This window comes from Sceloporus undulatus, chromosome 1 (genome assembly GCF_019175285.1).
Source record: "Sceloporus undulatus isolate JIND9_A2432 ecotype Alabama chromosome 1, SceUnd_v1.1, whole genome shotgun sequence".
Classification (NCBI taxonomy): Eukaryota; Metazoa; Chordata; class Lepidosauria; order Squamata; family Phrynosomatidae; genus Sceloporus; species Sceloporus undulatus.
In genome coordinates this window covers 24641477-24656478 of record NC_056522.1, presented here as the reverse complement: position 1 = coordinate 24656478, position 15002 = coordinate 24641477, and the positions used below count along the sequence as shown (strand labels likewise).

General features: G+C 40.9%; 1 protein-coding gene across 2 annotated transcripts in view; it reads right to left on the bottom strand.

Annotated features, from left to right (window-relative positions):
* Positions 1-1559: 1559 nt before the first annotated feature.
* RRP36 (ribosomal RNA processing 36) overlaps positions 1560-15002 on the bottom strand; it is a 36251-nt gene continuing 22808 nt past the window's right edge. Inside the window, exons 4-9 of one of the 2 annotated variants that reach the window (XR_006101885.1) lie at positions 8188-8254; positions 7781-7885; positions 7336-7410; positions 7030-7147; positions 5476-6125; positions 1560-5345 (exon numbers count right to left, since the gene is read on the bottom strand). Coding sequence is in view for 1 of the 2 variants with exons in the window: in XM_042449095.1 (XP_042305029.1) it covers positions 5986-6125; positions 7030-7147; positions 7336-7410; positions 7781-7885; positions 8188-8254 (505 nt within the window). In the remaining variant the exon portion in view is untranslated. Of the gene's footprint in view, positions 6126-7029; positions 7148-7335; positions 7411-7780; positions 7886-8187; positions 8255-15002 lie in introns of both variants that reach the window. The other variant, XM_042449095.1, reaches the window with a different exon arrangement.

Genomic DNA, 15002 nt, shown 5'->3' with positions numbered 1-15002 from the left:
TTTTTGTTTTCTTAATGTTAATCAGTAAACCTACCTTAGCACTTTCTTCTTTGACTTTCTTTAGTAATTGTTCCAAGTCTTGCCAATTTTCTGCTACTAGTATGGTGTCACCTGCAGGCTGATATTCCTTCCTCTAGTTTTCACTCCTAAGATATTTTCTGCATATAAGTTGAAAAAAGAGGGTGAAAGAATCCTGCCTTGCCTGACACCCTGTCTGATTGGGAACCATTCTATTTCTACACATTCAATTCTAACAGTAGCCTCTTGTCCCAAATACAGGCTACACATTAGAACAGGGGTTGGCAACCTACGGCTAGCGGGCCGCAAGTGGCCCGCCGAGCTGTTGGGACCAGCCCCTGCTCGGTCCTGCTGCCGATTGCTGCCACCAAAGGCCCCACGGGGCCTTTGGCCTCTCATTGAAGTGCACGGGGCCTTTGGCGATGGGCAAGGGGGGCAAAGGCCCCACGCGCAGGCATGCAGGGCCTTGGGCCTCTTGCGCAGGTGCGCGGGGGCTTGGGCCTCTCACGCAGGCATGCGGGGGGGAGGAGGAGGAGGAGGGAGGAAGGAAGTAAGAGGAGGAGGAGGGAGGAAGGAGCAGGAGAAGGAGGGAGGAAGGCAGAGGAAGAGGAGGAGGAGGAAGAAGAAGAAGAGGAGCAGCAGGAGGAGGAGGATGGTGATGGTGATATTGATATGAGCCAGCTTCAGAGGCACAGTCAATGTAAGCTGCTGTGATTTTTACAAACTCATGTGCAGTGAAGAAAAACCACAGTCCCTTGACCAAGTACACACTTCTGAGAAGTACAGTTGAACCCGAGGGCAAATCACTTCTTGTGAGACCACCTTGACATGTTCAATAAATAATAATAAATAAAATATTTATTTATAGCCCGCCTTTCGTAGATCAAGGCGTGTTACAACAATAACAGTTACAGAGTAAAATGCACAATACAGTGGTACCCCGGGATACGAAAGCACCGCCTTACGAAATTCCCGGGATACGAAAAAAATCAATAGGAAAAAACTGTTCCGGGTTACGAAGGTTTTTTCGGGTTACGAAAAATTTTTTGGTGCTTTTCGGCGCTATTTCGCACGAAATCGCGGCTTTTCCCCATTAGCGCCTATGGCTTTTTCGGCTTACGAAGGATTTCGGGTTACGAACACGGCGGCGGAACGAATTATTTTCGTAACCCGGGGTACCACTGTACACAATAACAACAATTATACATTAAAATCAATATGCATAGCCATGTGAACCCATGTTCAGTGTGAAACCCAAAGAGTTTGGTTATGCAATAAGCCTCTGAAATATGCAAGAGGCCATCTTAAGTAAAGGCATGTTCAATGCCCAAATGTGCTGTTTGGAATGGGGGGAGGGGGGGTTGGCCAGAAAGGGAAGTACATTTCTGCCATCTGTCTAGGAATAATGCCCAAATGTCCTCCATTTTGATCATGCCTAAGAAACATGCATTTATATTAACATTTTTTAAAAGCCATCAAATTTTTTCGCATGTCCTCCATTTTAAAAAAATGTGTCCTACATTTGAAAATGTTGTCCTATATTATTTAATTATTTATTTTTTTTACTTCACCCCCCCCCCCCCCCGGTTGTCTGGGGGACACCAACCCGGCCCCCGGCTCAAAAAGGTTGCCTACCCCTGCATTAGAACAATAAAATGTAGAGACACTACCATCGCTTTAAGAGCAATCCATAGCTTTTTGTGATTGATGCAGTCAAAGACTTTGGCTGGTTTTCTTCTGGAATTCTTTGGTGTGCTATGTTCTCCAGTGTATGTTTGTGATGTGATCCCTAGTGCCTTTTACTTTCCTGAACCCAGCTTACATCTCTAGAATTCCTTGCTCCATTAATTTTGAGCATTACTTTGCTTGCATGGGAAATTAATGTGATGGTCCTGTAGTTATTGCAATCTTTTGTGTCTCTTTTGGGGGGGATAGGAATGTGTATTGATAGTCTCCAACCTGTGAGCCATTGTTTTGTTTTCCATAGTTGTTGGGAGATTTTAGTTAGAACACGAATTCAGTTTTGTCTCTAGACTGCTATCAAGAGTTCAAACAATATCATGATCTGTTAGTAATCAGCTCATTGCTGGTTTCATTTCTCCTGATCACAGGAAGAGCAAAAAAGCAGTGAAATTCTTCAGTATGGACAAAATATAGGATGAGAAGAGCTGCCCTGACATGTTGCAGATGAAAGTCTCTCCTTCCTGTGCTACTTGCTCTGGATTTCTGGTCAGAGAGTGTCCATATATTGCAGAGCAAGACCTTCCCTCTCTTGTAAAGTTTGAGTGTCCAAAGTAGGCTGAGATCTCAATGCACACAGAACCACTTCCTTCTGAATAAAGATTGCTAGGATCTGGTTACAGTGCTTCAGTCCTCAAACTGATATTCAGTGGATTGACACAGACCTCTGAAAATTCACTGTACTGGAGTAGCAAAGGTTTGAAAGTATACAAGAACTGGAGAAAGGGAGGCAAAACTATCACTGCTGCCTTCCATTTTCTCTTTAAGGAAACCAGCATTTGGAGATGATGAAACATGATCAGAGAAAAGGAATGGAGAGGTTTGAGGATGTGGGACAATTTTCTAGTTTTTTAGACTAGCTAGGAAGCTGAGCAGGAAAAAAAAAGAAAGAAAGAAAACAAGGGGAAGGGGCTTGAAGCTGACTACAAAACTCTAGCTAAATTGGAAAAACAACCAGAAAAAAAGGTCAGGATTTAGTCCTTTGATAATGATGTTTACTCACAAGTCACCATGTGGTGCAGGCACATTGAAGAGTTTTAAAAACACATCTGGGTGTTAAGATAGTGCTGGGAAGCAACCACTTCAAAGTTCTGAGCCAAGATGTATGTGGTGACCATGACATATCCTGAAAGGAGAGGTCACAGCTTTCAGAAAATGGATGATTGTCCTTTCAGCTATGGATAGAATTTAGTGATAAGGACAAATGAAAAACATGGCAAAACACTAGAGCTCCTGAACTTTGAACTGTCAATGGGAATTCTGCTTTTAGCCCACAGTGGAATAATGATTGGCAGCACTAGGTGTGTCTGTCTGGAAGCACCTCAAGAATATCCAAAATCCCTATCGGGGCAATAACTTTATTAGGTCAACAACAAAAAAGACTTGATCTTATGTCCCCATCATATCTTGTGGTGGAGGGAAAGAATCTGTAGATTTCATATGTGGCTTTACCTGTGACTAATTGATGCTTGAATGCAACCAGGATGCCACTATATATGCTTTCAACAGAGAAGCAAGTTGAATTTTGGACCTGCTTTGCTGTGAGCATTAAATCCACCTCTTAATTCAGCTATGGTCCAGTCTTGTTTGAAGCTCATTGACAGGTGAAAACTGGAAGTAAATATTTAGTTTCAGATATTCCAACAGGTTAAAAAAATTAATAAAAGATGCCATGGCTAGTTTTACCTAAGAGTTATAGCCTCAGTCTTCAGCCAAATGAACTTTCACTCCTCTGCTGAATAGCTAAATGCTCCCAAGAAATATGTCACTTCTTCATTCTATTCATTCTCCCAAGAATCTAAAGGGAGAGAATGAAGCAATCATGGTTGGGATGCTGAAAGAAGTGGCTGTCTTCCTGACCTTGCTGATGCTGCCATCTGAGAGAAATTGGAAATTTATCTCATTGGAGCAATGACAGACCAAATCTTGCTCCACCTGTAAAGCTGTTCAAATCCCAGGAAAATTAAAAATCAGGTTATTGTTGGATTACCACAGGAGAACCAGAAGCAGCAAAGGAGGAAACCAGTGTTTGACTAGAAGTAGATTCCTGTTAGCCCTTTTTCTGGGAAAGATGAAGACCAGTTCAATTAAGACTCTGTCTCTTTTAGCAGAGTTCACAAGTGGAAGTGTTGAAGCTCTTGGGTGTCTCACAGAGCTAGTTTTAGCTAAGTAAGGCAAGCAGGAAGTATGCAAGCTTCTTAACTAAACACTTTATTACATTTAAAGATATATTCAAACATATATACATACAGCTTCTAAGCCCCAGCTAGCTACAGGAAAGTTTCAAAAAGAGGAGCAACCCAGTAGAGACTGCACTCTCCATCTTGAGGGTGAAGGAGGGAGTTTTATGTGCTTTCAAATATACCTGGAGGGTCCTCTGGTCATGTGATGTTGCTACTTGGACACATACCCACAAATGCTTACATACGTCCCTACTAAGCAAATGAGGAAAGTTTTAGGGACAGAATGTATAGGGTAGAGGCATGTAGGAAACCCTTACTTCCTAAAGCCCCATTGTTCTATTAGAAAATGGGTGAAGGGGGTTAAAGAGAATGCTTGGTTGGGAAGCTTTTTCCAACAGCCAGAAGTGATGAGAAGTGGTTTGAAAGAACTGAAGAATTGAATGTCATTTGCAAAGAGATGTGCTTGTAGAATTACTTTTGCAAAGAACTGGGGGGGAAGAGACTCATTTTTTCTTTGGGACTGCTAACAGTCCGAGATCCAATTTAAGCTGGGAGTTCAGCCCTGAGATATTGAATTGGCACAAGTTCAAGAGACACTGCCAACTTCAAAAATAAGGCAGACTAGGAAGGGTGCCATCAGAGCCTGATCAGAATGGAGTCAAGCATGAATCTCTGCATTTAATTCCCCCTTACTGCCCTTGTCCGTGTAAGGTAGCTATATAGCGCATCCTTCGCTTCTCACTCACTTTCCGCCCCCAGGCGCAGGGATGGTTACTTCTCATTGCTTTTTACGATTCCCAATCGCTGTTTTAATCTTTTATGATTTCCACTAATTTGAGAAAGTAGCTTTCTTCCCTGTATTTGGGTCATTCATTTCCATGAGTATGTTCCAAGGCAGCCAGTGTTACTTCAGTACACTCAGCCCACTAAATAAAATTCCTCATTAACTCTGTAAATATATTCAGGAGGGAAATTTTATGGTGGGGAAAAACAGACACATACTGACCTTGTATCTCTGCTTTCCTTGTAAGGGCATGTTCAGACCATTATCTTTGGAAACCAAGAATACTGTTTTAGTACTCTCATCTCTATTGGCCAAAAATAAGTGGTGCTTTAGCTTGTGGTCATCCACATGTAATTGTCAAGGAGCATGCTAGCCTAGGTCAGTCTTTTTCAACTTGGTGCCCTTCAAATCTGGAAAGAGGGCAGAGTTTTGATGCCAAGTATAATTTATTTCTCACACACCCAGATTAGCAGAATAAATTATGTAAAATAAATTTGTCTGATTTCTTATAAGGCAGCTTCATGTGGATAGAAATTTGTAAGTAGCAGACCTCTATGCAAAAGGCCAAAACCAGAACTCTTCTCTTTATGTCCTAGCTTGGTATCTTCAAATTTTCCAATCTATTGAGAAAAAGAAGCAATATTTTTCCACATGACAAAGATATATAGCAATAAAAATGAGTTTGATCAGAGAAGGGGGAAAAAAGCAAGTAACAAAGGAGCTAGATGATTTGGAACACAAGATAAATACCTGAAAGTCATCTGCTTATCTGGAATTAAGCCATGCTGACAATTACTAACTAAGGAAATGAACCCATGCTGAAAGAGAGAGAGGAACAAACACTGTGAGGAAACAGTGGGAAATGTCTGTGAATTAATTAGAATAGCAGTCTTGTGAATGTGATCATGAGGTTTCATTTGCTCTTGTTTTGTATCAACAGATGAAAGAAGAAATTTGCTTTTCTTAACATTTTAAATTTGCTTTTCTTTATTCTAGCAAAATGATGTTACAAAACATATTATCAATTAATGATCCAAGGAGCTCTTTCAAAAGGAAAAGCACCAATTAATGAGACTCTGCAATTAGAATTCTTGTACACAGTTTCTAGAAAACTGTCGGCAGTCCTGTTCAGCATGATGGCAGAAAAACCTAGACCACTCAATGCAGTCTTGCTAGGAGCTTGTTAAGTCAAAGTTGGTTGTGAGCAGCAGTGTTGCCTGCACAATCGGCATAGCCAGGATTTTCTCCTGCAGCCAAATATTACAAATTCTTCTTAAAAGGGAGTTTCCTTTTGTCCTTAGCAGCGTTCCTTTTTCTTTTCTTGCTCAAAAAGCTCTCCAGTTTTCCACTCCTCTTCAGCTCTTTGTATTTCTCAGCCAGTTCCCACTTCTGCTTATCAGCTGCAGAACACAAGAGAAGAAGGTGGTCTTAACTCAAGCCAGCATTGCTCATAATGTCATAAGCTATTCCCATCCCTAATTCAAATCCTCTTTCCCAACCCCAGCTCTCTACAGTCAGTGCAACCTTTTAATGCAGTCAAATAATAAACAGTTTGCAAAAATACTGGGAAGCTGGACTGCACCTCCCACAACCCTAACATATTGTAAAAGGATGTCACCATCCAATCCTTTTGCCTTCTACTGTTCTCCTGTAATGAGTAATTAGTAACTGCAGTGTAGTGCCATACACAGAACACATGAGGGCTCCCTTCAAAATGGTGGCAGCAGTATGCCAAATAGCAAGCAAGCAAAACACAGAAGAGCCACACACATGGTTTCACTTCTTTACAGAAAACAGACTGCCAGAGCAAGCCTGTCAGTGTTGAGGGCAGATCCAGGATCAAACCAGACCACAGTTACTACTCTATGCATCTGTTTCACTGACTCACCAAGCCCTATTCGAATTCTGAAATACAGTACAAAACTAGACTGGCTGTGACTACCAAGGAGTTATTCCTTGTGTTCAGATTCTGTTATCTGACGGCTCTGGATCAGGAATGTGTAATAAGTAAGATTATCAGTAACATGTTATTTTTGGTGGTAGAAAAATAACAATGTAGTAGAAAAAGAACAACTTTTTAAACAAAACAGTGATGGTTTGTAATGTCATCCATATCTTTTTTATTTTTTTATTTTTTGTAGTTTAACAAGGAATATTTGTTTGCTGGTGAGTTTTTTGGGGGGATTAATATTCCAGGCTTTGCTCTCAACCAATATATGGACATAAAGAATAGGTCCTCTATTCAATATCATGAATGAATACTGCACGAGTAATGTACCCAAGCAGGATATGGCCACAACTTACATTTCTTTAGATAGAAGGGCTTCTTCCCTTGCTTGGCCAACTCCCGCTGCTCCTTCTTGAAGGCAAGGTCCCTTTCCCTTTCCTCTTGGATTTTCCTATGTGCAACTTCCTGTTGTGTCTAAGAAGCAAAGATGGGTAAGTGACAAACATCTCAGGATAAACCAGTGTCGAGATAAACCCTCTCCACATCTTCATTTGCTTCACTGGGGCTTTTTCCTCCATGACCATTCCAGCTTTTGGCCAGCCTCACTGCCATCTCTTACAAGGAGAAACAATCTGGTACTATTCACTGCAACATAAACTCACCATTCGCTTAAGAAGCTGTTGCAACTTGGTTTGCTGGTCCACATTTTTACTTTTCTTGAGTTGCTTCTGAACTATCTGTAGGGAGAAGATATGTAAAAATACTAACTATGCTTTCAAAACTCTAAGACAATGGTTTTCTGAGGAGCTAAGGTCAAGGAAACACTTAGAGGAATGATTACAGTGATGGTGGGGAAAGGATGAATCTGATGAAGCATGGGTTAGGGCCCATTTTAGCATGTACTCCACAGCAATTTGTTGCTGCCTCTATTGCATAAATGTGATCTCATTCAGCATAGGCATATCAGATAGTTAAAGGGTAATTAATCCTAGATTTCAGACTACTGAGGAGGAGCCCTCAGAAAACCTTGGGAGCTCTTATATAAACACCTTAAACAGACAGACAAACAGCCAGAGAATACTCAGAAATAGGTATTTGTAGCATTGCCTCCTTCTCCTTTTTCCTGATGTCATTCAAGAATCCGTAGGTCTTTTCAAACACTTCTGGTTTATATTCCCCAGAGAGATCATCAAAACGTGGGTCTCGAGGTACCTGTGGAGGATGAAAGGGTAGAAAATACTAACACCTCAGCAATTCCAAAAGGGAACCTCTCTTCTTCTTGGATACTCAACTTTTATGATCAGACTAACTGAATCCATACAATTTTATAACACTGCCAGAAATTCCTCTCACCTCACACACCAAAGTACTATGCAGTGCCTACCAGTCAAAAAACTTCTCAAAAGTTACACAAAATCAGTCACACAAAAGAGTTTCACTATGCCTTATTCCTTTAATATTCTCCTCCTTGTGTCTACCCATGTATTTCTATTCACAGGGAGAACAGTACTCACCTTCTTTTTAACAAGCACCACTTTTCGCAGAAAGGAGACTGGCTTCTTGGCTGAAATTTCTAAAGGTCTGTGGAAGAGGAAAAAGCACACTTTTGGGAAAGCAAAGATTGGAAGAAATTTGCTGTTGCTAGTTGGCTTGACCAACACTCAAAATGCAAGAACCACAGGTATTTTGTAGTATCTAGACTTACAGAGTTTAAACAGCAAGAAAGTGTGGTCCCAAGTCTTGCCTATGGAAAGTGTGGACCCCTCATCAAATTAAAGGAACTTATTTTCAAGCATCAAAACAACAGGCTTTTGTCAGTTCTTCTTGCCAACAGAGTTTGCTTTGGACTGCTCATGTGCATATGTTTCTTGCAAAGAAAGCTGAGGGTAGGGAGGTTAGGTGCCAAGTCAACTACAGAGGCTCATTTATTATTATTATTAGGGACCATGCAAGTACTGTTTGCACAGTGTCCAGTCAGCTTGGTACATTCCCTCCCTCTCTCAGTGACTGTGCACCATCATTGATTGTTAGGTCTTTGACTGTTCACTCAGATTGTGGGCAGTGCTCCTTCAGTTTGGGTTCAGTTATTTGTGGTACTTCTGAGATTGTGGGTAGTGCTCTTTCAATCTGCGTTTAGTCATTCATGGCACACCTTAGATTGTGGACAGTATGTCTCTTACAATATTACTGTACAGTACTTATGCTTGCAATATAGTATTATACACATACGCGCACACACACATAATGCTGTGCTGTATACCATATTGCCAGCACAAACACTGTACAGTAATATTTTAAGAGCAACACACACATATATATACATATATACAGTGGGCCCTTGTTAGCCGCTGGAGTTTGTTCCAGGACCCATCATGGATAAAATCCGTGGATGCTCAAGTCCCATTAAATACAATAGCATAGTAAAATGGTTTCGCTTATATAAAATGGCAAAGTAAAAGTTTGCTTGTTGGAATTTATATTTTTTGGAATATTTTCAATCTGTGGATAAAAAATCTGTGGATATGGATGGCTGAATGTGTATGTGTGTACACACACACAGACACCATGGTAAAAAATATAATATTTTTGTCCGATTTGTCATTTTTGACTTATGGAGACCCTAAGGTGACCCCATCATGGGGTTTTCTTAGTAAGATATGTTGGGGGTGCCTTTGCTTTCCTCTGAGGCTGAGCAAGTATGACTTGCCCATGGTCACCCAGTGAGTTTCCACAGCTGAGTGGGGATTCAAACCCTGTTCTCCAGAATCACTCAAACCAGCACACCACACTCGTTCAATATATAATTATATATTATTGTATATATAATATTATTAATATTATACAATACAATAATACTATATTTTGTGTGTGTGTGCATGTGCATGTAGTGTGTTACTTAGCTTTTGCATGCATTCAAAAGTGATATATAATGCATTATAATTAATAATAATAATAATAGGATTTATTTATATGCCACCCAATCACTGGGAATCCGAGCGATTTACAACAGAGGGGATAATAGACGGTTCCCTGCCCTCAGGCTAGACACGACACAAAAGGAGAAGGGAATGGTGAGGAGGGGAGGGGATCAGGTCCAGCATTCTTCTCTCCCTCTGAGGCCTGGACCAAGGCAAAAATTATTTACATTCTTCATGGCTAAAACATATTTGCAAGCTATAAAAACCCTGGGGTCTGCTTTTGAACTGATTCCACTTTCTGTCAGCGTTAAGGCCCCTAACCCCGTCCAAATAAGTGGGGGAAGCCTGTAGGATAGAAAGAGACACCACATTTCAAAGTTAAAGAGGGGGAAATGGTATGACAAGTTGTTCTGAGGTGAATTCCCCCTTTCCTTGCAGTGCCTTCAAAAATACTGTGTGTGTGTGTGTGGGGGGGGGGGTGTTGAAGGCTTTCACGGCCGGCATCCATAGTTTTTTGTGGGTTTTTTGGCCTATGAGGCCATGTTCTAGAAAATCTTATCTGAAGATGCCTGCCACAGCTGCTGACAAAACATCAGGAATGAACTCTTCTAGAACACGGCCTCATAGCCCCAAAAACCCCACAAAAAACTGGGGGGGGGGGGGGGTGCATAGATTCCCACCAAGTCAGATTTCATTCCCTTCGAAGTCTGCAGCTGGAGGAAGACAAGCAGAAGCCATTTGCTCATATAAATGTAATGTCCTGGCTGTCTGGCAAATGTTCACATCCACAGCTTTCTGCTGCCAACATTCCTGTGGTGTGCACATGGAGCCCTTTCCAACTTCTGTTTGGAAAGAGATGTGATTTCAGGGGATTACTTCAAACCCCATTATTTTTCTGCAAGGGCAGTGGATCTCTACTTTCAATGACACTCAGATCTAGGGAGGGAACAGATTATCACTAGAGTCAAAATTCTTCACTAAAGTATTCATTCACTTTTTCCAACACCATGCAGACATCTTTAAAATGCAAAGAGCTAAAAATGCATACAATTGAAAAATAAGCACAAACATAAATTGATCAACAGAGAAAATGTTTTCAAAGTGAATGCATTAGGAAAAATGTGTAGAAAGTTCAATTGATTGACTGACTGACTTTCTCTTCTCCATCTTCATAGAATCATAGAATTGTAGAGCTGGAAGAGACCCCAAGGGCCATCAAATCCAACCCCCTGCCATGCAAGAACTCACAATCCTGTTATGGGACCCAAGGCAGCTTACAGTACCGTATATACTCATGTATAAGTCGACCTCATGTATAAGTCAAAGGCAGTTTTTGAGGCCAAAATCATGGATTTTGATATGACCCGTGGATAAGTCAAGGGCATATTACAAAAAAATCAAAAGGGGGAAACAAAGCACCACTTCCCGCTCTACATCTCTCTCTCTCTGAACCTCTCTCAAGGGTCACAGTATCAGCATGGGAAAACAAGTCTGGGTGCATACACACACACACCTCTTTGCATCAGCATTTCCAGACTCAAGGCTTGCAGGAAAAAAAAAGAAGACACCAGCCTTGCCTTTAACCCCAGCATTTCCAGACCCATAGCTTCCATGGGGGAAAAAAGGAGGACCCCAGCTTTGCCATTAACCCCAGCATTTCCTGACCCATGGCTTGGAGGGGAAAAGGAGGACCCCAGGCTTGCCTTTAACCCCAGCATTTCCAGACCCATGGCTTGGAGGGAAAAAGGAGGATCCCAGGCTTGCCTTTAACCCCAGCATTTCCAGACCCATGGCTTGGAGGGAAAAAGGAGGACCCCAGGCTTGCCTTTAACCCCAGCATTTCCAGACCCATGGCTTGCAGGGAAAAAAAGGAAGACCCCAGGCTTGCCTTTAACCCCAGCATTTCCAGACCCATGGTTTGCAAAACGGGGTCCAAGCCTGGGCATGCTCCCTCTCTCTGCATCCTTCTCCCTTCCCTCAGTAGCTGCTTGTTAGCTCCAGCTGCGAGGGAGGGCTGAAGCATCTCACACACACACACTGTCTCTCGTGGAGAGAGGAGAGGCTGCCAGCACCGGGACTCAAATGGGGACTGTTTACTTGGCTACAGAGGAAGGTGGGCACTTTTATCAGCTGTAGTAACCTATTGACCCTTCCATAAGTCGATTCTTGATTTTGGAGTCCATTTTGGGGCATAAATTTCTCGACTTATAGTTGAGTATATACGGTAATTTAAAACAAAAATCAGCTAAAGTCTTGTATTGCAAAAGTTTAAAAAGAGTTAAACTGCACATGTTTTCATGCAAGAAGGAAAAACAAATCTTTACAATCTGGTATTGAGATGAGAATGCAAGTGAGATTCAGAGAAATGCAATCACATTAAGTTTTTCATTTTTCAATTGCCTACTATCCTGAAGACACTAAATCCCATCTGATCTTGGAAGCCCGGCAGACTCGGTGGTGGTTAGTCCTTGGAAGGGAGAACAGATCACCAGAGAATAAAAGATGCTATATTAAAAGGACAGCAATAGCAAACCATCTTTTTTTAGTATTCCTTGTTCAAAACTTCATGTGGTTTTTATAAGTCAACAGACAACTTGAAGGCACCTACTTTGCTTTGCTTTCACCTTGGCCTTAGCCCTTCACACACACTCATTACCCATTACGCTAATATATGGAGTAACAGAATATAAATATGGAAACTCATGGAAAAAAATTAATTCTGTTGGTGTATGTGGATCCTGACAGACTGATTGTACTGAGATGATTGCAATCTGTATGGCAAACTAATTTATATAATCAGTGTGCATAACAGAAAAAAAAGTTATTAAAAACCTTCCAGGCTGTGTACATCTAATTAAGTGTTCTTATCATTCTGTCCCCTTTTCACCTGCATTCATTACCTTTTAAAAGGGCTTTAGTTCTCTCAGAACTGGCGAGCACAGACTGCCGCTCATTACAGCTACAATACTCTGAAGAAAGATAAGGGACCAAAATTTCAAATGAAAATCTCTTCTCTGATTAAATTTCAGCAAAAATATTTTTCTGTGTGAGGCTAGTCCCAAATCTTTATTTGAATATCACAGTTTATTGCTCTTTAGGAGTTATTCTTCTTTGTGTACACTACTCTGAACCCCAAAAGGTTATGAGACTGAGGTATCTAAATGCTCCCATGGAATAAATTGTAATTTTTCCTCCCAGGATCTAAAGACAGGTAAATCTCGCTTCAACATGTTTAGGTGGACTCTGCTGCTGGGGGATTCTAGCAGTCTAGAAAAGTAATTTTTTTCAAGCTTTGTCTGAAGTGTTCAGGTTTATTTGAATCTATGGAGGAAAATGTAAAAACTCTCTTCTATGATATCAAGCTTAATCTGCAATTTTATGTCAGATAGGTTATAGAGTTGTTTGTGTTTTTAAAAATTGTGTTCATGGGCTCTGGTGATGCCTTTCCTTTTATAAGGAAAGTGATATGCAAATAAATAATGGGGAAGCAGGAAAGTAACCACATACCACTCTTTCCTTGTATAAGTTATCATTGTATTTGTTCCAAATACTCCATGCAGTTCTAATTGGGTTAGATCCCTTTAGTAGAAAAGAGGGAAATACAATAAGGATGAGCAACTGCAGGGATTCAAGGGCTAATGTTTTGCCCTTGGAGTCTTTCAAGGACAGCATGGACAGTAAAAACAAAACAAATAAACAAATAAACAAAAACAAAAAAACCAGAAGTAACCAGAAGTGACCAGAAGTTCCTTTCTGGTATTGAAAAACTGGTACTTTTAAATTTTAAATAATCAAGGGACAATTTATAACCTATTTAAGTTAATCTTCCAGGAATAGTGATTGAGGGAATCTGGAGGAGAGGAAGAATCAAAAACAGGCTTGAGGAGTCACAAACAGCCAGGTAGCTGCAATTTGATCATCCCTGATATAAAAGATACAAACCAACTCACTAAACATTATAGTAAACAGATGGAAAGCAAATATTTGGACAAGGACTACCATCTGCTTTAGCAAATATAGCTACTGTATTATTATGTGCTGCTTTTTGCAAATATGGTATCTGACCCTACAGAACAATCATTTGCCATTTTTAGGCCTTCTATACAGGAAGGAGAACATTTCAAAGGGAGAGCATCCATTATCTGGGAGTCTCTCCATGAAATGTAAACTTGGGGTTTGTGGATAAAGGAAGTTTTGCCCTCAGAAAGTCATCTTCCACAGGCAGGGGGCAAAACAAACACTCAAGGGGGCTAGCACAGTTCTTGCATCTTTATTTCACTCACGTATCTCATTAGATATTTAACAACTCATTTCAGAGTTTTTATCATATATCAGCCAATTACTTGTCTTCACAAGCTGAAACACTTACCCCAGGATCTATCAGCTTGGCCTTTGGGATCTCTGGAGAGGTTTGTGCTTGTAACTGATCCACTGGCAATGCCTAGGGAGAAGCAACCTGAACACATTTATGTAGAATGTATTACAGAACTGTCTACCTCTGCAGGTGTGTTCAACAGATCTGTTTCATGGGTTATCTAAGTTGTACCTCTTCACCCATGTCTTGGGTCCCTTTAATGTTGTTATAGCTTATGACATTTATGATCTGGTTGCACTTGATGAATTTTTGTTCTTGCCTTTGCTATTTTTATTCTCATTTGTAAACTACTTGTGACTTGTTTATGACGAACAGTATATAAACTTCATCATCTTCTTCTTTATTTCAAAAGATAGAGTAGGCAGAACTCTTGGGAGGTTTTATAATGCTTCACTTTTCCTTCAATGAGTTGGCCCAGTGAAGTATCACTCATTTTCATTCTCTTGGTAGCACCACCATGATTTTCATTTTAAATCATTTAGCAGCCTGAAAATATGACACCTCTACCATTTGGCAGTGACAGCAACAAAACTCATTCTTCTTTTATGTGAGCCATGGCTTTATACGGTTGCCTCCAGACACAGAAAAAAAGGCAAAGCATACAACTGGTCCTAGGAGAGATGGCTCTCTAAAAAACAGCCTTTCTGGGAGAGCCCTGTACAGAGATATGGACACAGACAAAATTATAAGGAATGGAGAAAGTAAGCAACAGCCAGTGAAATGCTAGATGAGACTTCCATCTTGAACAGGGGTGGCACCTGCTGTCAGTCTGAGGTCCAATTTTCTATCCCTGGAAACTTCTACAGGCCACATGGACTATCATGGCGCAGTGGTTAAATGCCTGTACTGCAGCCATTCACTCAAGACCACAAGGTTGTGAGTTCAAGACCAGCAAAAGGGCCCAAGCTCGACTCAGGCTTGCATCCTTCTGAGGTCGCTAAAATGAGTACCCAGACTGTTGGGGGCAAATTAGCTTACTTGCTAATTAGCTTACTTGCTGTTCACCGCTATGATCTTTGGAATAGCGGTATATAAA